General features: G+C 37.3%; 9 protein-coding genes across 9 annotated transcripts; 4 read left to right on the top strand and 5 right to left on the bottom strand.

Moving 5' to 3' along the window:
- Nucleotides 1-575: 575 nt before the first annotated feature.
- MONOS_8826 (uncharacterized protein) lies at nt 576-948 on the top strand (the record flags this gene model as incomplete). Its single annotated transcript, XM_067879269.1, has 2 exons — nt 576-631; nt 783-948. The coding sequence occupies 2 exons, from the start codon at nt 576-578 to the stop codon at nt 946-948; spliced, it is 222 nt and encodes a 73-aa protein (XP_067726406.1).
- A 1,455-nt stretch (nt 949-2,403) lies between these two features.
- Nucleotides 2,404-3,306, top strand: MONOS_8827 (uncharacterized protein; the record flags this gene model as incomplete). Its single annotated transcript, XM_067879270.1, has 2 exons — nt 2,404-2,644; nt 2,879-3,306. The coding sequence occupies 2 exons, from the start codon at nt 2,404-2,406 to the stop codon at nt 3,304-3,306; spliced, it is 669 nt and encodes a 222-aa protein (XP_067726405.1).
- Nucleotides 3,307-9,533: 6,227 nt separating this feature from the next.
- MONOS_8828 (uncharacterized protein) lies at nt 9,534-10,361 on the top strand (the record flags this gene model as incomplete). The annotated part of the gene is made up of 2 exons (XM_067879271.1): nt 9,534-9,984; nt 10,113-10,361. The coding sequence occupies exons 1-2, from the start codon at nt 9,637-9,639 to the stop codon at nt 10,359-10,361; spliced, it is 597 nt and encodes a 198-aa protein (XP_067726404.1). The 5' UTR covers nt 9,534-9,636.
- A 2,191-nt stretch (nt 10,362-12,552) lies between these two features.
- On the bottom strand, nt 12,553-13,094 carry MONOS_8829 (uncharacterized protein; the record flags this gene model as incomplete). The annotated part of the gene is made up of 2 exons (XM_067879272.1): nt 12,553-12,946; nt 13,090-13,094. The coding sequence occupies 2 exons, from the start codon at nt 13,092-13,094 to the stop codon at nt 12,553-12,555; spliced, it is 399 nt and encodes a 132-aa protein (XP_067726403.1).
- A 250-nt stretch (nt 13,095-13,344) lies between these two features.
- MONOS_8830 (uncharacterized protein) lies at nt 13,345-13,746 on the top strand (the record flags this gene model as incomplete). The annotated part of the gene is made up of 1 exon (XM_067879274.1): nt 13,345-13,746. The coding sequence occupies one exon, from the start codon at nt 13,345-13,347 to the stop codon at nt 13,744-13,746; it is 402 nt and encodes a 133-aa protein (XP_067726402.1).
- Nucleotides 13,747-13,796: 50 nt separating this feature from the next.
- On the bottom strand, nt 13,797-15,701 carry MONOS_8831 (uncharacterized protein; the record flags this gene model as incomplete). The annotated part of the gene is made up of 4 exons (XM_067879275.1): nt 13,797-14,183; nt 14,724-14,936; nt 15,093-15,468; nt 15,592-15,701. The coding sequence occupies 4 exons, from the start codon at nt 15,699-15,701 to the stop codon at nt 13,797-13,799; spliced, it is 1,086 nt and encodes a 361-aa protein (XP_067726401.1).
- Nucleotides 15,702-18,716: 3,015 nt separating this feature from the next.
- Nucleotides 18,717-19,247, bottom strand: MONOS_8832 (uncharacterized protein; the record flags this gene model as incomplete). Its single annotated transcript, XM_067879276.1, has 1 exon — nt 18,717-19,247. The coding sequence occupies one exon, from the start codon at nt 19,245-19,247 to the stop codon at nt 18,717-18,719; it is 531 nt and encodes a 176-aa protein (XP_067726400.1).
- Nucleotides 19,248-19,877: 630 nt separating this feature from the next.
- MONOS_8833 (uncharacterized protein) lies at nt 19,878-20,285 on the bottom strand (the record flags this gene model as incomplete). The annotated part of the gene is made up of 1 exon (XM_067879277.1): nt 19,878-20,285. The coding sequence occupies one exon, from the start codon at nt 20,283-20,285 to the stop codon at nt 19,878-19,880; it is 408 nt and encodes a 135-aa protein (XP_067726399.1).
- Nucleotides 20,286-22,016: 1,731 nt separating this feature from the next.
- MONOS_8834 (uncharacterized protein) lies at nt 22,017-22,769 on the bottom strand (the record flags this gene model as incomplete). Its single annotated transcript, XM_067879278.1, has 1 exon — nt 22,017-22,769. The coding sequence occupies one exon, from the start codon at nt 22,767-22,769 to the stop codon at nt 22,017-22,019; it is 753 nt and encodes a 250-aa protein (XP_067726398.1).
- Nucleotides 22,770-23,212: the final 443 nt, after the last annotated feature.

Here is a 23,212-nt window from a genome sequence, read left to right as displayed (position 1 = left end):
ATTGACTTTTATACAAATAATTGCTTCATTAAGGGTGTAATATTCACATTTTTGTTTCTTCAGAATTACAAAGTTCACAAACAAATGTGTAAAGAAATTTCGTAATAATATGAATGATCTTTTATGAAAAGAAGTAATTGTTGTATTTTTGTTTTATTGATGAAATAGAAATTAATTTGTATTTGAATTCCTTTCCTGATACAAATTAAAACTCATTTCATGTTATTTTTTTATGTTTCTTTTCATTTTATCCACAAATTCCTTTTTTTTTTGAATAAGTGGAAAGTGTTTGAATTTTTCTTTTTCTTTCTTTCTTTCCATTTAAAAAAATTGAATACATGTTGGCAGATGACTGTTTTCAAGCTGGATGAGAAAAACAATTCAATATGATTATTTTTTTTCTCTCTTTTTCTTCTGATTAAATGAAAAGAATGCAAACAGTTTCTTTTTTAATATTCATGTTTTTTTATTTTCTTCTTTTGAAAACAAAAAATTGAAAAATGTTTTGAATATATTAAAAAAAAAAAAAATTCTTCATTCGCAAATATTCAAAATTTAGAGCATATTTGGAGAATATGTTTATCGGAAAGGAAAATCACACTGATTGCATTAAAAACCTAATTGTGAACAAGTCTGTTATTTTGAAGTTTTCAATCATTGTTGATGAAAAATATTTGCTATTAATAAAATTCATCTTCACCTTCACCTCAACCTTTATATGTCTCTTCTCAACCACAATCGTCTCCTGCAATACATCGTTCCACTCGCATTGAACATGCTAGTCTTAAGGAAGAGCAAATGTTGGGTTGCCTTGTGAACATCGATGCAGTGCTGGTGTGTCTGAGGCAGCCTGGGCAGCGCTTCAAGCAAGGAAAGAGAGAAGACAAAGCAGCCACTGCCATCCAGTCAGCAGTGCGGATGCAGCAGACAATCTGCAGATATCATTAAAAAAATCATCAACAGGAAAGGATGCAGCAATTATTTAAAGAAAGTTGAAGATATTTCACGCACAGAGCAATGGTTCCTGCAAAAGTTGGAAAAAATACAAGCAGAACTGAACGAGATGTGTCTGGAGTTACAAAGAAAGCCATGCGAAGAGTGGGACATTGCCAAGCAGAGCAAATGATTTCACATCCATCTTCATTCATTCGGCTGAGACGAACGAATCAGGCGCTGAATAGACACGCACAAGCCTGTTGGTCTTAAGCTTGTGAAGAACATTGACATTTCACCAGAACTTCTTTCTCAATCACAATATACTCAGTCTTTGACTACAGATCCCACAAATCCCTCCATTTCATCCTCTTCAAACTCTCCTCCTCTTTCTTCTTCCCATTTCAACTCCTCAGCTGAAGAAACTCTGTTCCAACATTTTCCCATCGCTCGAGAACGACGAGCTTTCGCGGCTGGTTGATCTTTCTGATCCGAATGCGAATGTTGTGCTTGCATCACCAAAAGAGCTGCAAGCAGACGTAGTTGTGTATCTGAAAAAGCTTCTTGTTGCTATTAAAGATCAGTATTTGTCCAACTCTTAGCGTCTATAGTATTCTTCGTCTTCTTCAACAGGAGCAGCACGCCGATCAACTTCGCCATTCCGGAGGCGGAGAAGCGAAGAGATGAAGGCGGAGGACAGGTAATCATCTTCATCATTATGGGAACCTTCGATTGATCTTTCAGATGGATCTGCAGGGGAGGAGTCATGCAAGTTTGCAACAACGATGGAAGATGTCGAGAGACGGAAGCAGATTGTGGTATCTGAAGAATGTGAGGTGTGTGGAAATCATGAGAAGTCATTATTGAGAGCGCTAGAGGCGCTGAATGGTTATGTTGCGGTGTGGTGGAATATGCTGTGTGGGAATGTTGTGTGTGCCTGCGATGTGGAGCTTTCGGTGATGCTTTCAGTTCATTTTGTTGGTCACGACACGTTGCTTGTGGAATTTATGGTCACGAAGAAGGGGAGCAAGCGGATCTTTGTAGCTGCTGATAGAAAAGAGTCTCTCTCTTTCCACAACATGTTTGAAATGAAATCAATTTCATACGAAATAGTGCTCTGGAGCAGCTGTCTTCACAGTAGAAGCGTGTAGAGGTGAAGCAAGTTGGCAAAGGATGATGCAGCACGTGTTCTGTGCGAGATTTGTTGGAAGGATGAGGCGCTGAAGGGAGAGAGAAGCTGGAAGAAAGAGAGTGCGTGTAAAGCTGAGGCAGAAGAACAGAGAGCTGAAGAAGCAGCACGAGGAAATGAAGCTGGAGGCAAAGAAGAGGCGTTCAAAGTTCAACACGCTGCTTGAAAAAAAAAACACATTTGAGAGGAAGAGCGGATTTCAAACCAGATGAGTGGCCTTTGCAGAGAGGCTGCTGGAGAAAGACAAGATCATATGGATAAATCAGAGAAAGATACCAGAGATGAGTGAGAAGCGCAATGCAGAGGTGAAGAAGGAGGAGAAGGAGAAGGAGGAGAAGGAGAAGGAGGAGAAGGAGAAGGAGGAGAAGGAGGAGAAGGAGAAGGAGCAGTTGGAAGCGATGAGGGAGAAGGCGGAACTGGCTGATGTGAGGATTGAGAAGGATAAGAAAGAGAAGCAGAGGCATCAGAATGGGTTTATGAGTGGTGAGTGGCGAAGGCGAGATGAAACCGACGGTTTCGGAGGTTCCATCTGCCTTGCCTTCTTCGCAGCTTCTGAAAGTGGAATGATGGTTCCTTTTTCTGATTCGTGGATTTTGCTCTTGGGGATGTGTGAAAAGTATCAAAAGAAGTTTTGTAGCGAGCATCGGGTATAAAATACGCTATGATGCTTGATCAAAACCTGAATGGGAAGGAGGTTGTTGTGAAAAGTGAGTAGATGGGTGAGTGCAGTGTGAAAAATCAATGATGGTGAGAGAGATAGTGCTGGTGTTGTTGGTGGAGTTGGAGTGAATTCAACTGTGTGGAAGAAGATGAACAAGAAGGAGAATGATACGAAAATGCTGATTGCACTATCGAAAGTGCAGGAGCAGATGATAAGTGAGCAGATGGTTCTGTTCAATGAGGTGCTTGAGAAGCAGCAGATGGAGGCTGTGCAGCCATTAGCGGCTAGGAAAGAGGGACTGTTTGCTATTTTCTTGATATTTCTGCTGCTTGTGAAGGAGCTTGCTGAGCTGAAGCTGGAGAGTGAAAGAGGTGGAAATGGTGATCTGCTTTGCCCTTCCCCCAACGGCAGGGAATCGTGTGGAGCTGTTTCACAAGGTGATAGTATAGCAGAGGGAGAAAGGAGGAGTCAATGTCTTGTCATGCATCATCTTTATCTTCTTCCTCTTCTTCAACAAAGCTAAAGAAGGTTCCGAAAGAGAAAAAGATTGCAATCACCAAAAGGCTCCTATTCTCTGAGTGTGCATTTGGTGATATTGATCCTTCGATTTCTCCGCTCATATTTTTGTCAGAAGTGTTGTCTTCGTCTTCTTTTCCTTGTTTTTCTTATTTCTCTTCTTCCTCTCACTCTTCTTTTTTTCTTCATTTTTTCATTTCTCTTCAGTTCTCTTTTATCGAAAAAAAATTAGTTCCCTCTTTGAACTTATCAACAGTCAAAATGAGTATTCTTTTTCATTTCATTTCTTTTCTTTTTCCTTCTCTTCTTCTGCCTCTTGTAATTCTGCTTTAACATTGGAGTCGAAAATTAATCATTCTCCGGAGAATTATCAACATCGGAGAAATATCCCTCTTCGTTTGACTATCCACTCTTTGGTTTTATTTTCTGCTTCCTTCTCTTCTTTTCCTCTTTATTCATTTTTCTCATTGAAATCCAACGTTACAGCTGACATATTTTGCATTTCTCCATCTAAAATTGATCCAAGCATTTTCTTCTTTTCTCATCGCTGATTTCATAGCATTCGACTTCTTCTCTTTTCTTCTCTTCAGTCTTCGCAACATGAAAAGAGAAGTTTGGTTCAAAAGAAATTTCTCTTCTCTTCTTTCTTTCTTTCTTTATTCTTCAACTTTTTCCTCTTTTGCAATAGTTTCAATTGCTTTCTTGTCTATTTTTCGTGCATATGGTCCTTCAAAAATATTTTCCTTATTCTCTTCCTTTCTCTCTCCTTCAATCTCTCTCTCCAAATCTCTTTCTTCCAATTTCTTTCTCTCTTCTTCAATTTATTCACGTTCCATAAAGAAAATTAATAATTTTCTTCACTAATCAGCATGGCATCGCCCTTCCTCCCCCTTCCTCCCCCTTCCTTTTCCTTCCTCCTCCTTCATTCCATTGTCTTCCATAACTGCATTCTTTGCACAGGCTTTTGCAATTGCAGTTCTTTGTTATACTGAGAGGAGCTTGACGAAACACAATTTATTATCAAAGAAAAATAAATATTCAAGATTTTTAAAGAAAAAAATAAAAGAATAGCAATAATTATTATCACAAAATAACTCAAACGATTTTGACTTTGTTTATTTCGTTTTCAAAATCATTGCTTCAAATTGATGATGACAAAAATTGCATAATATTTTTAGTTTATTAAAAAAGATTTCTAAAGCACACAACATTTCATGAAGCAGAAACAAAATGTGAAAAGCAAACCGCGCCATTTGAATTCAGCTGTTTGCAGTTTATTGAAAAATGAAAACGAACAACTTTCAAATTGACAAACGCCCATTATTAAATGATTTTGAAAAGCTTGTTTCATCTAATTGTTAAATTATCAATTTGAAACATTTTTTGAACTCAATTCTTCATATAAAAATGAAAGCCTGGGTGACAGACTGACTTTTACAAGTTAATTTGTGATATTTGACTGAGGCGAAAGAAAAAAATCACGTCTTTTCATAATGTGGTTTTTTATATTGAATAATTGCATATTTAAAAGGAAACAATTTTCCATTTATATTTATTTTATATAAATAAACAAATTTTGAAAAAAAGTTATTAAAGAAAAATTTTTGACTTAATAAATTATGGGGAACAGACAGCACTGACGGAGATGGATTATTTTGATCAAAAAAAAGTCAATGACGTCAGTGACAGGCAGCGCCTTGGAAAAAAGTGCAATGGGTGAAGAACGAATTTCACTTGAAGAAGGATTGAAAAATAGCCTTTCAAAAAATTTCATCGTTTGATATTCTATTTTGGATCACTTTGAAAGTCAATTTTTTTTTCAAAAGGCAAATGCTTTCGAAAAAAAGATGGAAGAGTTGAAAAAAGCTCGTTGTCAATTAGTAAAACTCGAAAAATGTGGAAACTCAAAATCTGGTTCATGTTTTGTTTTGTGTTAAACATATTTTAAATCATTTTTTAGTTTCATTTATTCTGAGTGTTTAAGCATCCCATAAAAAAATGACGAATATTTATCAAAAATATCCTTTGAAATTGTGAATTACAATTTATGGATTTCTTACTCAAAAGTTGACGAACATGGAGCTGCAAAGAATGATTGTCACAGGTATTGCATGTGCTCAAATTCAAAAGACGGTTTTCCTTGTTGTGTATCTGGAAGAAAACCATATCCAAATATCATCAAACATAATTGTCAATTACTAAAACATCAGCAAATATCAACATTATTAAAGCAACGACAACAACTTGCAATTCACAGCGAAATGGAAAAATCAAATTATGAAAAATCAACAATTTCAAGTGAGCTTGAAGATCTATTTGTCAAAATGATTTGCAAATGCAACGTTTCATTTTCATCAGCATCGTCAGATGAAATGAAAACATTTTTATTGTAATTAATGCGAATCAGTCAAGACAATTCATCTGGGTGATAATTTTTGAAATCATAACTTTTTTCGGGGTATTGATTTTTTCAAAATTGTTTGTCACTGGGAAGAGATTTTGTCTGCAATTTGTGTATTTATCACAATTGTTTTTCAAACAAATGTTTTTATTGAATCAAAGATGAAGATATTTTTTCAAAGTCTTTTAACTCTTCAGTGTTCTTTTATTGATGTTCAAAAAAAAATTTATTAAACCGTAAATATTGCATGAAAAAATATGATTACAAAAATAATCACCCATCTTTATCACAAACTTCGATTTTCCCATATCTTACAAGAAAAACGGTTTCTCAGATGGTTTAAAATTGCAGAACAACAACAAAGCTTGAAAGAATCAAATCAATAACTAATAAAAGCGTTTGCATTTTACTGGACAGTGGATTAGCTGGAAATGTTTCGCACACTGTTGTTTCTGTTGCTTCTCTAACATCACAGTCATCTCCATTTTTCTGGAGCCTATATCCTTGTTGTTATTCAACTGATGAATACTCTTATATTCTGAAAAATATCATCTCAGAATCCCAGTCGTTTGATGTGACAATAAGAAGTTTTTGTGCAGACGGGTTTTCTGCACAAAAAAACTCAATAGAAAGATAATCAAACGCTCATTCTGAAGAAAGCACATTTGTTGAACATCATTTTGTTATTAAACCTGTTTGCATCTATTGTTGCAGCCATTTAACTAATCTTGCCATTGTTCCTGTTGCAGCAAGGTGCCTTTTCTTCTTGAAATCTATAAGAAAATATTGCAATTTGCTCAATTAGCCCAAAGCAAATCCATCAGACTTTTATTGTAAAAAACTGCTTCTTCGTTCATTATTTCAAGGTGGTACAGTCAATTCAATTTGTGTTCCTTTATACGAAAAAAGCGCCAAATAATAGAGAAAGAAAAATGTATTTCAAAAGAAGACTTAATTGACATCATAAAAGCTGAACTTGTTCTTCTGCCTTTGATTAAGCTTCATCTTCATTTGGAAAGCAATAAAACAAAACTTTGTCACGTTTTCCCGTTTATACAACGAATAATTGGAATTCACATTGGAATGACAAGGCATCCATAATTTTCTGAAGAAAAATAGAAAAACCCAATTTCGAACTTTCTTATCCAAATACATAAATTTTTTTTCATAGGCTCTCCAGGTGAATTCTTTTTTTTAACGTTCGCTGTCACTCCAATTGGCATGGAATTATGCAGAACACAACAGTTTTCGAATGAATTCATCAATTATTCAAGATTTTTCGATAGATTTTCTTCAGCTATTTAATCAACAAATAAAGCATCAAAAAAAGCAAATCATTCATTAACATCAATTTCAAACCCATTATTTGGACATTTCTGCTGATTTGTTGTTGCGATATCATTATTCAACATTTTTATGCTGTGTTTGAACCTTTCTAATTTCCAAAGGATAAATCAATTTTGTGTTGCGAAGATCAAATTCATTCCATTCAAAATTTAATTTATGACAAATATTTAAAAAAAATGGGGTTTACGACTGTCTCGAATTTATTCTCAGAACGAACAACAATAGATTTAAACAAAAATTTACGATTATTTTCTGATGAATTCGAACAAATTACAAATGATTTGAATAGTTTCACAGAAGCAAAGGATTCTTCTGAAGGGGTTCAGGAAACCCAAATGTTAGAGACAGAATTAGAGAATGAATCGGAAGACGAGTTCGGTTTGCAAGAGGGTGAAGACGAAGCAGTGAACGATTTGTTTGAATTATTTCCCCACAGCAATCATCAACTTTCGGAAGTTCCACAATTAATATTTTTTTACTTTTCTTTTTATTCATCGTATTCATCTTCATCTCCATATCACTCTTCTTCTTCGGATAATTACACAATGATTGATGAAGCAATTTCAACTGATACTCAAACAATGAAAGAACGAAAACAGAACTCAATGGACATGGATGAAGACACAGAATGGAATGCATGCATGAATGAAGATGATCATGATGACTTTTTTGACAGCAGCAACATTGAAAATGATAAAGATGATGTGGAAATTCTTTTTTAGACAAAAAAGAAATCAATAATTGTGGAATATTCGTATATAAAAGAGAGAGACTAAAATTAGATGATTGAAAGCATGATATTGACGGATTGGTTTCCTCGATTGTCATCAGCATTTATTTAATACTGCAATAAGACCATTGGAAATTTAGACAAAAGAATAATAGAAGGCTGCGGTATGTTATTTCAACGATTCATGAAAAGCAGCTCATCTGAAGTCGTTGAGGAAGATGCAGAAATATTTTAAAACGCTTTTTCTTCATATGGATCTCTGCAAACCGTCTATTCTGGGCTTTGTCTTCCACGAATATCTTCACCTTGCAGCGAAGCTTGCTGCGAAGCTTGCTGCGAAAGAGCCATTTCTAAAAAATAAAACATTATTGGAGAAAAGAGATATTCTTTAAGCATGAATTCGTTGGAATCACTTCTACAAGTTTGTTCTTTTTTTTGCAATCAAGTTTTTCATGCATTCATATTTGCAAAATTTGTTTGTCTGAAAGGAATGATGAAAACAAAGTTTATTTCTCTTTCGATGTATTTTTTAAAGAATAAGAACATAGAACATTCATTCTCTCCTTGCTTTTGAATAATTAAACTGTGAAGAGGCAAAATATCAGAATATCGATTATTATTTGAAAATGCACAAGAATGTTTTATTTTTTCACAGAGTATTTTCACTTCTAGCTTTACAGACCTTCGTTCTTTGAAATTTTTATTCATTTCTTCTTCCTTCATTTAACTGACAGGTCATTGATTGCAATAACTTTATTCGATTGAAAATTTTTTGAAAAAGCAAATAAGAAAAGTTCTTATTTTACCAAAACAATCATTTTTTCTAAGGCTTCTCAAGGGACGTTGATTATTTTCAGCTTTGAATAACATTCTTCGAATCTGTGAAACAGTCAAAGCATTGATTCGATAGATTCAATCTCTTCCAATCATTTTCTGCATTTTCGTTTATCTTCTCTTTTCCTTTATCAACATGCAACTTATCACAAGCTGTTATTTTGATCAGCTTTGGCTTTGCGTTTTCCTTGCAAATGCAGAAAATATACGACGATTCGACTGATTTGAGGGATGAGCCTTTCCATTTGTCAAAAAAATTATCCATTGTTCTTGAAATCTGTTCGACAGAAGCATCCGCGGTTGCCTCTTTCGACACATCTGTCGCTGAGATAGATGAAAAAAAAGGAGCTTAAAGATTGTTCCATCGAGAGTTGCTGCTGTGTCTATCCCTTTCATTCGGCTGTCGCTGCCGCTGCTTCTTTCATCACGGGCGCTACAAACGTTGTAGGGATATGTTGTGGTTAGGCAGGAGGTGCTATTTTGGGGCATTGTTTGTTTCAACGATGTTGCACTTTCTGCAATGCTTTAGGTTCCGTTGGTGGCGCAGCTTCTTTCACTTGCAGCGTCTGTGGGAACGAAGTCGGGGAGCAAGCGGATATTTGATGCGGTTGATGTGTAAAGCATTCCCGTCGATCTACGATCTGTTTGACCAGTCGCAGTAGATATGGAGACCGCAGCAGTCGAGACGTGTTGTGGCAAAGATTGACGAAAAAGCGAATGGGCGAGAGGTTGTTATATGAAGGATGGTAGAGATTGTGGAGAATGCGCTGGAGGAAACAAGGTTGATGATGGAGAATGTTGTTCTGTTGCAAGTGGCGATTGCTCTGTATGTGCTGGAGGAGCGGGAAGAGGCAGAGGAAGGAGAAATGTGAGTCAAAGAGGGAGAAGAAGAGGGAGAAGAAGATGGAAAAGAAGATGGAGGGAGAGAGGGAGGTGATAAGAATGAGGCGAAAGGCGGGTATTTGACAGAGAACAGAGAGTTTGTGAAAAGAAACAAAGAGAACATCAGGAAGTTGGAAGAAGCGATGACGCCGCTGGTTGTGGAGGCACTTGGAATGAGTCGGTTGAGGTTTGTGAATGCGAGGACAGAGACTGAGGCGAGCGCAGGCAAAAAGTATTCAGTGGAACCAGAAGTGAGCAATTCTTCTCCATCTGATGGCATCCAACAGGAGAACAGGAGAGCAGCAGAAGAAGCAGCAGACGGGTCTTTGGGAATAGCTTCAGATGGAAGTGCAGAGGAAGTGGGAAAAGATGAGGAACAGGTGGAAATGCCCACAAATGATTTGGCAACAAATGAGGAGTTAGAGAAAGAGAGAAGTTCGATAGATTTGGAGAAAGAAGAGAAGGAGAAGGAGGAGGAGAAGAAGAAGAAGGTTTGTGAGATGAAGAAGATGAAGAAGAGGAAGAAGAAGAAATAAAACAAGGGGAAGTGGAAGAGGAGAAAGAAGGAGAGGGAGAAGGAGAGGAACAGATTCAAGATGAGGAATCTCCACATTTGAAGTTATTGAAGCTGATTGACAAGAGTGCATATGGGAGCTGGCAGGACTATTTGGTGATGATGACGGTGACGCGGGAGCTGGCGGAGCTGTGTGCCAAGCGGGAGCTGATTGTGTTGATACCAGTTGTGGAAGTAATGACACAGCCTGACAGGACAATGAGCATCACGTTCATTGGGGAGAGGCTGTTTGTGAGGAGAGAGAAGAAAAGAGAACTGTGTGGAGGTGTGTATTTGGCATCGGATAGGGCATAGCTGCTTTTAAAAAAACAGATCCAGCAAAAAGCGAAGAAATAAAAAAATTGAAGATGGAAACCAAAGTGAGAATGAGATTATTGAACCAGCAACAAAGAATAGTTCTGCAAAAAGGAATCAAATGTTTTCACAAAATGAAAACATTTACGAATTTGATCAAGTTGAAAATACAAATGAATTTCATTATTGGTTTTTTAATCTTTATTAGAAAAATAATAACAATTTCTCAAGTTGCACTTTTCAAAATAAATGCATGGATTTGATATTTATTTTCAATTACCAGTTTTTATCTCATTTTCGAATTTTTTCTCTATTATTTTTTCTTTATAACAAATATGAGAATGTGGGTGATTTTTTTTGATATCATAAAAAAAGATCAAAAATCAAAAAAATAAAATCTATTGTGGTATTTGATGATCATAGTCTTTTCAGATCAATTTTTAGTATTTAACTTCTATTTCTGTAATATATATTTGTTTTATTGTTATAGAAAAAAAACATACCTTTTTAATGTTTTTGTTGAAAAGATTTTTTTTGATCAAGTAAAATAAAAATTAACCTAAAATAAATAAAGTTAAACCTACAAAACTCATCAAAAAGACAAAAAAATATTCTTAACTTTCTCAAAAAAGCTAATAAAAGGGAAAAAATATTTAAAGAACTTTTAAAAATGCAACAAATTTGTGAATTTTTATTTTTCCGTAGAAAAAGAAATGTGCTTTTCATTAATTGAAGTGAAACCTCATCAAAAAATTACCGTGTCTGCTGAACAACTCAACAGAATCGGCAAACGAAGATTGTGCTATTTTAATAACTGCAGTTTATTAGAGCAATTGAATCATTTTCGTTACTTATCTTTTTGTTCTTTATGAAAATGCAGTTGAAGTTTCTTTCTCAACACCATATCGTTTCCTTTCATTTCTCCTCGACATTTTTAAATTCTCCCTTCGTCAACTTCGTGCTTTTCCTAAGTTCCTGCTCTTGTTGCTTTGTGAAGAAATCAACAATAAATTCGCATCAACCATCATTCGTTTTGGTTTATGCTATTTCTTCCCCCTTTTCGTCATCATCTTCCTCTTTCTCTTGATCATCCTTTTCTTTCGTTTTTGCTTCCCCCTCATTTCACTCTCTCTCCATCATCTCTCTCATCTCCCCCAATTGCAACTGTATCTTTCGCTAAACAAGCTACTATCTTTCATGATCAAAATTGATATCCTTCCGCTCTTCTTCCAAACCTTCAATCTTCTCTTTCTCTTCCTTCGGCTCTCGGCATCAGCAGCAATTAAACAATGGCATGCACAGTTCTTCCCTCCCTTGTGGAGTTTGACACGCACTGAACACTTTTCCCTATCTCTTCACTTTCACTTGCTCTTTCCTATGTTCTCTTACAGAATTGATTGGGTTGAGCTTCATCGAAGCTTTCTGAGAAGCCAATAAGTTCTGTTCAATTTGCTGTTCTGTGAGCGCTGTATATGAACAATAGTTAAGATTGTGGAATAAGTTGAGGTTTGGGAGAAGAAGAAGAGAAAGGGAATGAAGAAGAAGGAGCAAATGGTTGAGGAATTGATATAACCCTCTTTAAAATACGATTCTGAAAGAAGAAAATCATTCTTATTGTTGAGGAGCGCACTCAGTGACTCAGATATGGCAGTTCTTCTCTTCTCATTGGACAATATTCCGCTGTGGCTGTTTTGCGCTGCCTTTTGAAGGAGCGTGGAGATGCATATATTTTTCAGGCTGTGGATGGAGCATGTCATGGTGGGATCAGCGTAGCATAGAATTAGAACTGAGGCAATCAATGGATGCAGCAAAGGTGAGTACAGGAAAAAGCGCAGTCGAGACAAAGTGGGAGAATTACCTTGTGTGCGAGGAGAAGCTGGACATGAACACCATTCTTCTTCTTCTTCATCTCTTTAGTAACACTCTCCTTTTCTTCATCCTCTTCATCATCCTCCTCCTCCGTATCTTCTCCTGTTCCTCTTTTTCCAAACAGCTGCATTCAGATTAAGCAAAGCACCAGCAGTTATTATTTTCGCTATGTCAGTTGCCGTTGGAGACGCCAGGACGCCAACAAGATTCGACACAACACCCCAGCTCAGCAAACGACGCTATAGCTCTTCCTTCGTGACTGTTGGTTCGTTGTTCGCTTCTTTATCCTTCTCGTTTCTCTTCTCCTTCGCATCACCATGCATCACCCTTCCCTCATATCCCCTCCGTGGCCTTCCACCATATCCTCCATCTCATTTTCCCTCACCATCTCCTTCTTCATCCAGCCCTTTTCCTTCTGCAAGCGCCTCGATGATTTCGAATCGTTGTTCCGCACAATCGCCTGTGGTGAGTGCATCAGCTCGACTAGCTTTTTAAACAGCGCCTTGTCGAGCGAGCTGGCAAACAGCTTGAACGACTTGCTGATCAGCGAGAGAAGGATGGAGGAGGCCTTGCCGCTGTATTCAGCGCGCGGCGAGTGCAGCAGGCGGTGGATGGGCTGGAGAATGCCGTGGTACAGAAATGAAAAGTGGAACACTGCACCGTTGGTGATGAATTTGTTGGTCAAAGAAGAAGAGACAAGAGGGTACCAACGGAAACTGAATGTGAACATATTTGCGTGTTTATGTATAATGAAATGAATGAGCGAAAAAGTGTGTGTGAAAAGGAAGAAGAAAAAGAATTCGAAAAGAAAGAAAGAAAATAATGTGAATGAAATTTCAATTAATAGTTTCTGGCAAACCCCATGAACCTGAACAATTGCTTTGCAACAGCATCATTCAGCAAATAACCTTTATTCACTTAACAAGACAATTGAAAAATCGTAGCTATTAGTCCACCATCATAACTATTCATCATTTGAGGGTGAACAAAAAATTTAAATAAAGATAAATATTTGAAAAGCAAAATACAGATTAACAAAAATAAATGAAACAATTAATGAAATATATTTTATTTTACTGAAAAATTCATATTTTCCATACAATTCTGGTTCGCCATGTGGGTCATTGCGTTTAGTCCCCTCAGCCTGCGGATGTCGTCGAAGCCGCAGACCATTAACTGTTCAACAGGAAACGCACAGCGCAGCGAAGGTGGAACATCAATCGACAGAAAAGCGCTGCAAACTACACTGACACACAGTTCAATCGCATTCTGCTGCTTCACTTTGAACGAACGCCCTAAGCTGTGCTTGATGGATGGCAGGTTGGTTGGTGAAAGAGAAAAGGAAGAAGAAGAAGAAGAAGAAGAAGGTGATGGCGATGATGGTGATGAAATGAGAAATGAAGAAGAAGTGAATAAAGATGATTTGTATGCAGATGAAAACGTTGAGAAAGTGATCGCGTTCGATAATATGCTGCTGAATCCTTCTTGGATTTTTGATTTCTGGCTGATAAGCTGAGCAAAGCGTGGTTTCAATCGATACGGGCTTATTCTTCCTTTTATCCCATTCTATTTTTTCTGAGCCTTTCTAATGTCTTTGTCAAATCCATATTCTTCTTCTTCTTCTTCTTCTTCTTCTTCTTCCTCTTCTTCCTCTTCATTTTTCTCATTACCTATGCATTTATCTGTTAGACACAATGATCCCATTTCATCTTTATCACTCACAAACTCATTTGCACTCCTCTTCTCATCCTTCTTCTCTCCCTTTCCTTCTTTCCCCTCCTTCTCACCACCCACCCGAACCCCCTGGCTAGCCACATACGCTGCATTGTTCAGAAGGATGCTCTGTGGCTCAAACACATCCCTCGTCGCTGACACGCTGCTGCTTGCAAACACACCTGCATTGCCCAATCTGCTCTTCCCGAGAATCGCACGAGGGATCGGCACAGTCACAAGCTGTGGAAGCGAGAAGGAAGAAATAGAAGCAGAAGGAGATGAGAAGATGGAGAGGAAGAAAAAGAGGAAGAAGAAGGAGAGGAAGAAAACACGTTCAATAAAGAAGCAGAACTTGGGCTAGATATGTCGAGGGGCTTCCGCGTGAATGAAGAGGAATATGTGGAAGGAGATGAAGGTGTGAAGGGATACAGCGGAGTTCCAACAAGAACAGAAGAGGCAGACAATTGTGTGTGGTGAGCGGAAAAAAAGAGGGGTGGCAATTGTCGAGGAGGCTGTGGTGTTTAAAGTGTGCATCCGAATAGATGAGAGTGTGCTATCGAATGAGTTTAATGTTTGCTGCTGTTCATCATTTTCTTCACCTCCTTCTTCTCTTCCCCTGTCCCTCCTCCTCCTTTCTGTTACTGCCTGTGGAAGCCTTGTGTCGAAAACGTCAATTTGCATTGTTCAAAACTCGTCTTTCTCCTTCGTCTTCGTCTTCGCCTTTGGCTTTTCCCATTGATTCCCTTTCCTCTGCTCTGTGCTCAATTTGCTTTTGAAAACCACCTTCTTTGCCTCTTCTATTTGAACTTGAACTTCTCTCTCTTTGCTTCTTGGCGGTGTCATAAAGCGAGCTGATGAACGCAATGTGCCTTGAAGCTCCTTCCCTCTTCCACTGCCATTTCTCATTCGATGCCCATTCGCCTCATTCACCCTGTTCAGCACAGCCGGAGCGCGGAAGCCGAACGAAGTGCAAAAGCAGAGCAGAATGCGCCTCTGGGGAAGAAGAAAACAGTTCAAATGCACATTCAGCGAAGCTGCAGAATGCATTTATGGAAGTGACGATGATGATGAGAATAAAGAAAAAGGAGGAGGATGGGAAGAAGAATTAGAAGAAGGTGAGGAAGAGGAACAGGACGATCTGTTTGAAACCAGAGGAATCTGCGGAATCTGGATAGAGCCAGATATTCCATCTTTGGCCGTTGAAAGAGAAATATCTGTCTTGTCTTGCCCAGCCAATGAGCTGCCCATGCAATCAGAGCGAGGCTGTGCAGGAGGTAAGGGAGGAGGGCATGCTGCATAAGGGAGTGATAACTCAGCAGGAATTTGTGCTGGAAAGCGGGGATCGTTGGCTGTATGTGTTTCCTGCTGCTTCCCCAGCGACTCAATAAACCGCCTCTCTCGCTCTGCAATGGGGATTGCTGGAGCCTCTGATCCGATCGGTTGCAAAGAGGCTGATGATACAGCACGCCGAGCACCTGCTAGGCTGAAGAAGCCAGAAAGAACACGCCCAACAAATGATTGAAGCCTGTGTTGATGAAGTGAAAAGAATGTTGTTTGCCAAGCACCGAAGAAATATTGAAAATAGCAACAGAAATAACAAACGAGTTGACAAAAATATCAGTTAAAATAAAATGACAAAAATGCAAACCACTCCAAGTTTTCTCTATCCACGGGGTAATTGTCGTATGTCCCAAGAAGTTGTTTGAAACGTCCTTCCAATTCAGAACAAAACGAAGGAGCGCAGGCTTTCAAATTCATCTGGTCACAACAGTACAAACAGCAAGCGCACACACAAACACAAAATAATAGTCAAAATGGAATTCCTTAAAAACTTTTTGACAAATAAATATATCTCATCACACATGCAATAACTCCAATTGATGGCTCAGAAAACGAATGTTGTTATCCGAATAGCTCTCCTAAAAATGATTCGTGAGTGTCATAGAAACGGACTCTCATATTCCAATAACTTGCATGAGCTGCAGAAGAAAGACGAGATAATCTGTAATTGGTTCGATTCTCTGGCCCAGCAGAAGGTGAGAGGATCTACAAAGATGAATGTGAAGAAGGCAAAGAAGAAGAAGAAGCAATTGAAAAATGTGAATTCAGTCGAATGATATTTATGAAGTTGAAAATAATTTGTTTGAAGTCGTGATTGAACCAAACATCGAATTCAATGAGTTGACTTGACAAAGAGAAAACAATCTTTGTCGAAATATTTGTTGAAGGCTGAAGGAAATTGAATGATGAAAAATGACTTTCTCAGTTCATAGACTTTCTTTTTGCAATTGTTCTGCCCTTCACTTATAAACAAAAATATGAAGATATTTCTTTATGACCTTTCTTTTCCATTTCCACTTTCCGTTTGGTTCTCAAAATTCTCTGAAGATATGAACACATTCGTTTTCTTCATCTCCCATTCTCTTCTACAAAATCTTTTCCTCACAAAAATCTCACTCTTCCATTTGAACATTTCAGAATATTCCTTCTTCTTTCCAGCTTTTGCCCTCTTTTCCTTCTCTTCAAAATCCATTTCTCCAATCAACAATAATCACTTTCCTCATCATCTCCAGCCACTTCTCTATATATTTACTACATTTTCTTCTCCACGTCTCCGCCTGTTCCTTCCCCATCCCTTTGTCACAGATTATCTTCCATTCAAAAACTCCTCTCGAAAGATTATCATTTCATAAAATACTCAACATCCACTCCCTGCCACTAATAATCCTCTTCCATCTCTTCTCTGCCCCATATCCCTCCTGTACCTGGTGTTGATGAGATAAACATCAAATACTTCTTTGGATGGTTGAGAATATTATTAAAGGAGATGATCATAGTTGAAAAGAAAAAACACCTCTGGGCATCCACCACAATGTGTACGGGCTGAGAAGACACTCCAGTGAGATACACGATATATTTTGTGGAGATGCATTCCATGCTGCAATTTGACCATTCTGAGGCTGAAATGAAGAGATTGAATTTTTGAATGATGATTGTTGTGGAAATGAGTGTGTTTGGCAAAAAACAGTTGAAGGGCAGTTTGGTCTTTATTTATTTTTCTATATATGAACATTAACATGTTGACTGTTTTTGTGTTTCATTTTCAGGGCAGGAGGTCGAAATGAATAAAAACGAATGAAAGCAGAATAGCTCATTGCTTAGGCCGACCATCCGATTGAAAAATTGAATTCATATGGAAAGTGCACATGGTTGAGAGATGGGGATGGAAATTGAATATCTAATTCTTGGAAAAAGGAGTTTCTGGATGATAAGCGTGAAATTGACAAGAAACAATAATTTTGCATTTTTCAAAAGAGGATGATTACAAAACAATTGAAAGAGAAGCGAACGTGGGTGAATCAACTATGAAAATTATTAATTGTCAAAAATTGATGATTTCTATTAATATTTATCGATTTCAACCAATCTTATTTTTTTTCAATTTCAATCACATTATATAACAAATTTTTGCGAATTAAAATTTCTTCACTATTTTTTCGCAATTATTGTTATCATGTTCATTTTTCCAGAAAGCTTTGGTTTTTTTAAGTTTTGATATTTTTTGAATTATTTATAATATTTTTTTCAAAATATGAAATAAAAACAATTGGTAACATAAAAAATCAACAAATAATTAATTATAATAATAAATGAAACAATATTTTCGCATTATTTTTCAAAAATATTTTCGATTCAACACCACCCTTAATAAAATTTTTTTATGATCAAACGTCGGAATTTTTTATGATATCAAAAAAATCACCCATGTTATTGTATTATTCCAAAAGAAATCCTTTAAAGACATTAAAAACTTTCATTTACAAATTGAAAATGAAGCATTGAAAATTGTTGATTTAGTAGAAAGGAAAATAATCCACTTTAAAAGTATATTTACGAATAAATATTATTTCATTTATTGTTTTATCAATCTATCTTTCAAATTATTCAATAATCTTTCTTTCTTCTTTTCTCTGTTGTTTCCTTTTATCGTTTCTCAAATTTCACTTTCAACTCAAATTTCGTATCCAAATATCTTCTTCCTTTCATTCAAAAAGTCCTCTTTCATTTTCTCAATTTCATATCCTTTCCGAATCCTTCCTTAAAAGATCTTTATTTTCTTTATCTTTCTCCTCTTCTTTCCTCTTCTAATTTTTATTTGTTATTTTTTTCTTCGGCTGTTTAATTCATCTGTTTCTTTTTCATTTCTCTCTTAATCTCTGATGAAGATGCAGAATGTGAAGAAATTCAATCAGATGAAGTGAATGAAGAAAAAGAAGAAATAATGTGTAATGTGTATGATTAAAAGAGAAAATGGTTATTTCACTTCCTTCTCTTATATTTTTGAGAGCGCCACGTTATGGGTCAGTCACCCAGCTGATTAAAATGGTACTTAATGAAATGGTGAACAAAGGTGCAAATGGGAAAATATAAAGAATTGTAACTTGGCAAATTGAAAATTATTACAAATGCAGTGAAAACACATGTTTGAAACAAGAAAGATACAATTTAATTAAATTAAATGTTTTAAAATATAAACTGCAAAGAGAAGGAATTATAAGTGTTAAATTTTTTCCCACATTGTTATTCAGCAATGACGAATTTATAAGGGGATGGGATGTCTAAGTTGTGGAGGGAGTAAGAGAAGGAAGTGAAATAACCATTTTCTCTTTCAATCAAAACACAAGCGTTTTGATTACAGAGAAAATATTTATTTCACTTCCTTCTCTTATATTTTTGAGAGCGCAGATAATTGGGAAGGTTTGATAATGTTAATCAGCTTGAACTTGTATCCTTTTCTTCGTGTTGTTTCTTTTCTAATTCTTTTCTTCTTTGAGATCTTGTTCGGATAATGAATTCAATCTTAGCCTCGCTGATAACTGTCTGTGCAGCATTGTTTTCTTCGGTGTCCTCTGTTTCCTCAACTTTATCTGGGTATGCAAGTATTGCTTGTTGTTTTTGATCTCCGCTTTCGCATATTTTCTTTGTTGGTGTTTGTTCCTCGGATTTTGAACTGGAATTTGTTTCGGAATCGGATTCCGCCTCAGAATCTGAATCGGATTCTGACTCATGCCCACTTTCTTCAGGTGAAAGAATAGTTGAATTGCTTCTTGCTATCACGTGGGCCAGCTTTCTTGACACATCTGATTGGACGTAATGCTTTGTGATAGTGTTGCTTCTAGGAGAGAGTCTGGCAAACTTAGCAATTTGGGCTAAGGGAATTCCTGCCATCGTTAGCACAGTGATAAACGCGTGCTTCAATGAGTAAGGCCCGAAACACTTTGGAATCCCAGCATCCTGCAGCATTTCAGCCAAATAATTACGAATCCTTCTTGCAGAAAGTGTTAGATGAGTTTTCTCATCTATGAATAGTGAAGTTGCATTTGGCTGAGATTCTTTGATTCTGTTCCAAAGTTCCTTTACGGAAGCTGCTGGAAACGCAAGCGGCTGTTCTTTTATGAACGGGATGATAATATTTGGACGTTCTGCTGATGTTTTTAATGATGAATCGAGTTTTATTGAATCGTCTCCAATTGTTGAAATCTGCAGGTTTATCCTTTCCAACTCCGTAAATCGACAAGCGGAGAACAACACACATGTTCATATAGCCTTTTGTGTCAATTCATGAAAGTCAAGGTTCCTGTTCTCACCTAATGATGTTATCTTCTGCAGCAGGAGTTGGGGGTTCCAGATCTCTGGTTTGTCTCTTTTTTTCTTGTTTTCTGATCTTCGGAATGATTTTAATATCCTTTGCATAAGTGCAGATTCTCTCAGGCCTCTATTGAACAGAAATTCTAAGATGAGCGATAATGCTTTACATGTTTATTTTTCCGTCGAAGCCTTCATCCCTTTTTCTTTTAATCTTTTGAAAATTACTGTTCATTTTTGGACCCACTCGCTCCAAGCTTCCTGTGGATCTCCGTTTCTATTATCTTCTCATATTTCACTGAAACGCACATCACAATATGAATATTCTTTCCATGTGTTTTCGGCAACGCTATTTCTGCATTCGTAGATCACCCTCTCGGAAAATATCTTTGAAACAAGCATTTTCCGAAACCATTTTTCTCCTTGCGATTCGAAGGATTGATAAGGACTATTCTCATTCTGCCTGGAGGTCGACTTGCTTCCATCGGTTTCATCCATCTTCCTTTCTGCAAAACCTGGTTCTATTCCTTCCATCTCCATTCGAAGTGTCTCGACACTTTTATCAATGGTTCCCATATCTGCCCTCTCCAATCTGGCATCAGAAGAAGAACATGTGCATTTTCCTCTATTGATTTCACTATCGTTGGGACTATTAGTGGAATCGGTGGATGGGCTACAATAACGCCTCCTTGCCATGATTGCTGGAGTCAATCTTCGTTTAATGTTCTTCCTGGATTGCACCATCGGTCCGCTTTCGTGTTCTCATTCGTTGACAACGCATCCATAGTTATTTTGAGATTGAGGATTTCCGTGATTACGTTTAACTCTTCTTCTTTTATGGAATAATCTCCTCCTCCTTCTAGATTGGATAGAGCATCCGCTCTGACATTCATCATCCCTGGAAAGTGCTGGACTTTTGTCTGAATGTGACTGTTCTGAACAAATGAATATATTTTCATTAGCAACTTCCTGAGATTTAATTCTGCATTCCATAGATCGACATTGAAAACCGCTGTTGTATTGTCTGATCTGATTAGCAATCTGCAAACTTTGTTCACCTGAAGAAGGTATCTGAAATGGTTGAGTGCTCGATTGATTGCATATTATTCCCTGAAATTCGAGCTCTGGCATCTCAATTTCCCTGGAAGCGATTGATGGAAATCGTATTTTTTGTTGTTCATTTGAAGAACCGCTCCCATAGCTCTCTCTGATGCATCTGTCGTCAAGGTTGCTTGTGGTTGGAATATTGGGCAAAGCTGTCTCGGTTTGTTCGCATTCAGTCTCGATATCCATTTTTGAATGCTCGGAAGGATTGATGGGTTGATTCTCATCCTTCCTTTCCACCCCACTTTTTTGACCATTCTGTTCAGCAGCATGTACATCGATGGAAAAAGGAGTGAAGCTTTCTTGAAGACGAAGCGAGTTACACTTAGCTTTCCAATGAACAAAGCGAAATCTCTCACTCTTGTTTGCTTGCATTTCAGTGCTCGGCGCCTCCATCTGCTGCACTCAACGAAGAGTTCTTTTTTTCTGTCTTTCTCCAAAGTTACAGTGAAGTTGGAAGTGTCACATGAATATCAAAAAAATGAAAAATAATTTGATGTTTTCATGTGGCTCTTTTCCAGATTAACAATAAGTCCCAGTTTCTGAAATAAACTTATAACTGCTTTTGCGATTCTCTTCAGTTTTTGCTTGTCTTGATGGAGCAAGGCAATGTCGTCTAAATATGCGACAGCTTTCACCTTCCATCTTTCCCGAATGAACGAAATGACCTTTCTCATAACTTTTGTGAATTTTCTTGGAGAGTCCTTGAAACCGAAAGGCATACTGGTGAAGCAATAAAAGTCTTTGTTGAACTCGAAGCTTCGAAAAGGAGTGAAATCCTCTGAGACCTTGATGAGGTAGTAAGCTTGGCTTAAATCCAGTGTGACTGCGAAATCCCCATTCTTTATAATTCTTTCCACAGATCGATGATCCTCTTGTTTGAAGTGTATTGTTTTTCTCACATTGTTCAACTTCCTGCAATCCACAATCTGTCTCCAGCTCCCATTCCTTTTCCTGACTGCAAATATTGGATTGACAAATCTCACTTGGTTTTTGGTGGTTTACCTGAGAATTCCAGTTTTCACTTGAACTTTGATTAACTCCGCCAAGGCTTCCCTTGCTTCCTGTGATTGCTTCGGTCTCCGGAAATTTAACTGAGAGTTGATAAGGGTCTTGCGAGCTTTGGCGCTCCTCCAAACCGGAACAACTCCTCTTTTGATCATCTTTTCTCCTCCCACCATATTCCATGCATCGGAAAATAACGCTGTTCTTCCACCAATTGTGAGGTTGTGTTCTATTGAGACTTTGCTTTGTCCCTGGAACTCCCTCTTGAGTAATTTCTTGGAGCGCTGCTTGTGATGAATGATCGTTTTGTGCTGGGCGTCAGGGGCCAATCTCGAAAAAACCGATAATTCTTTGTTCCGCTATAAATCCCCTGGTTTGTTTCTTCCTTGTATATAAATTTGTAATACTTGCAGACCCCCATCTTTGTTTCGTGGATATCTTCTTTGATTCTTCTAAAATTTCTTTTTGTCTTTGAGTTAACAGCGATGATGAGAACTCGTCTTTCATTTTTTCTGCTTCAGAAAATCCATATCTTGCATGTATTCTAACGTGTCTAGCTTCTTTCAGTGACTGGGTTAAAAGCAAACATGAATCTTCAATCATATCTTTTGTTATGTTTTCTGATTTGATATTTGTGCATGCTGAGATAAGAAACTTTACTGCTGGATAAAGATATGTTTCCGTCCGTTCCCCCGCACGATTGAACGCGTCTTTCCAAAAAACTTTGGATCTTGTAAATGGTGGTGGAGCATTCCGAATAAATGGACTCAAATCTTCATCTTTCATAAGTGAAAGCGCTTCATTAATTTTATTTTCTGGAAGATGCATATCGTTAAGTGAAACCTCAGGCGGCTGTCCAAATATTTCGATGAATGTTTGATGCAACGAGGGATCTCCTTCATCTTCTTCACTTCGCGTTGGATCTATTTGGCCATCAAGCTCCGACTGAACGCTTGATTGGGAAGCGGAATAACTCCCTGCTATTGAAGGAATTGCACTCGGAGGGACACCAGTCAGCGGAGCTGCGCAATGTTCGGTCGCGAGTTTGGTTCCCACGAAGATGGTCGACATGTTTTTTTTTGATCAGCATTCGTGACTGACCCATAACGTGGCGCTCTCAAAAATATAAGAGAAGGAAGCAAGAAACGTTTTCTCATTAATCAAAATACCTGTGTTTTGATGTATTTGAAGAAGAAGTTGACGATAATAATAAAAGATCGAATAAGACTATTTATTGAAAAAATTGAGAAGATAAGTGTCAATAAACATAAACTGAGAAACACATTGCAATTCTTATCTTAAGGCTACTGTCTTTTGCTAATGTGTTCTGATGGGAAGAAACCAAAATTTATTGAACAATTTACTCGAACTAATTCTTCATCCCATCTCCAAATTGGAAACACATGTGATATCTTCAATGTTCCATCTCTTCAGCTTCAATTTGCTTCTCTCACAAAAATGCATCTTTAAAAAATTATCCACACCAAAGCCAAAAATTGTCATCTTCAAAATAT

The sequence above is a fragment of the Monocercomonoides exilis genome (assembly GCF_001643675.1).
Source record: "Monocercomonoides exilis strain PA203 chromosome Unknown scaffold26-1319188, whole genome shotgun sequence".
Lineage (NCBI taxonomy): Eukaryota > Preaxostyla > Oxymonadida > Polymastigidae > Monocercomonoides > Monocercomonoides exilis.
This window is presented reverse-complemented; position numbering and strand designations above follow the sequence as displayed.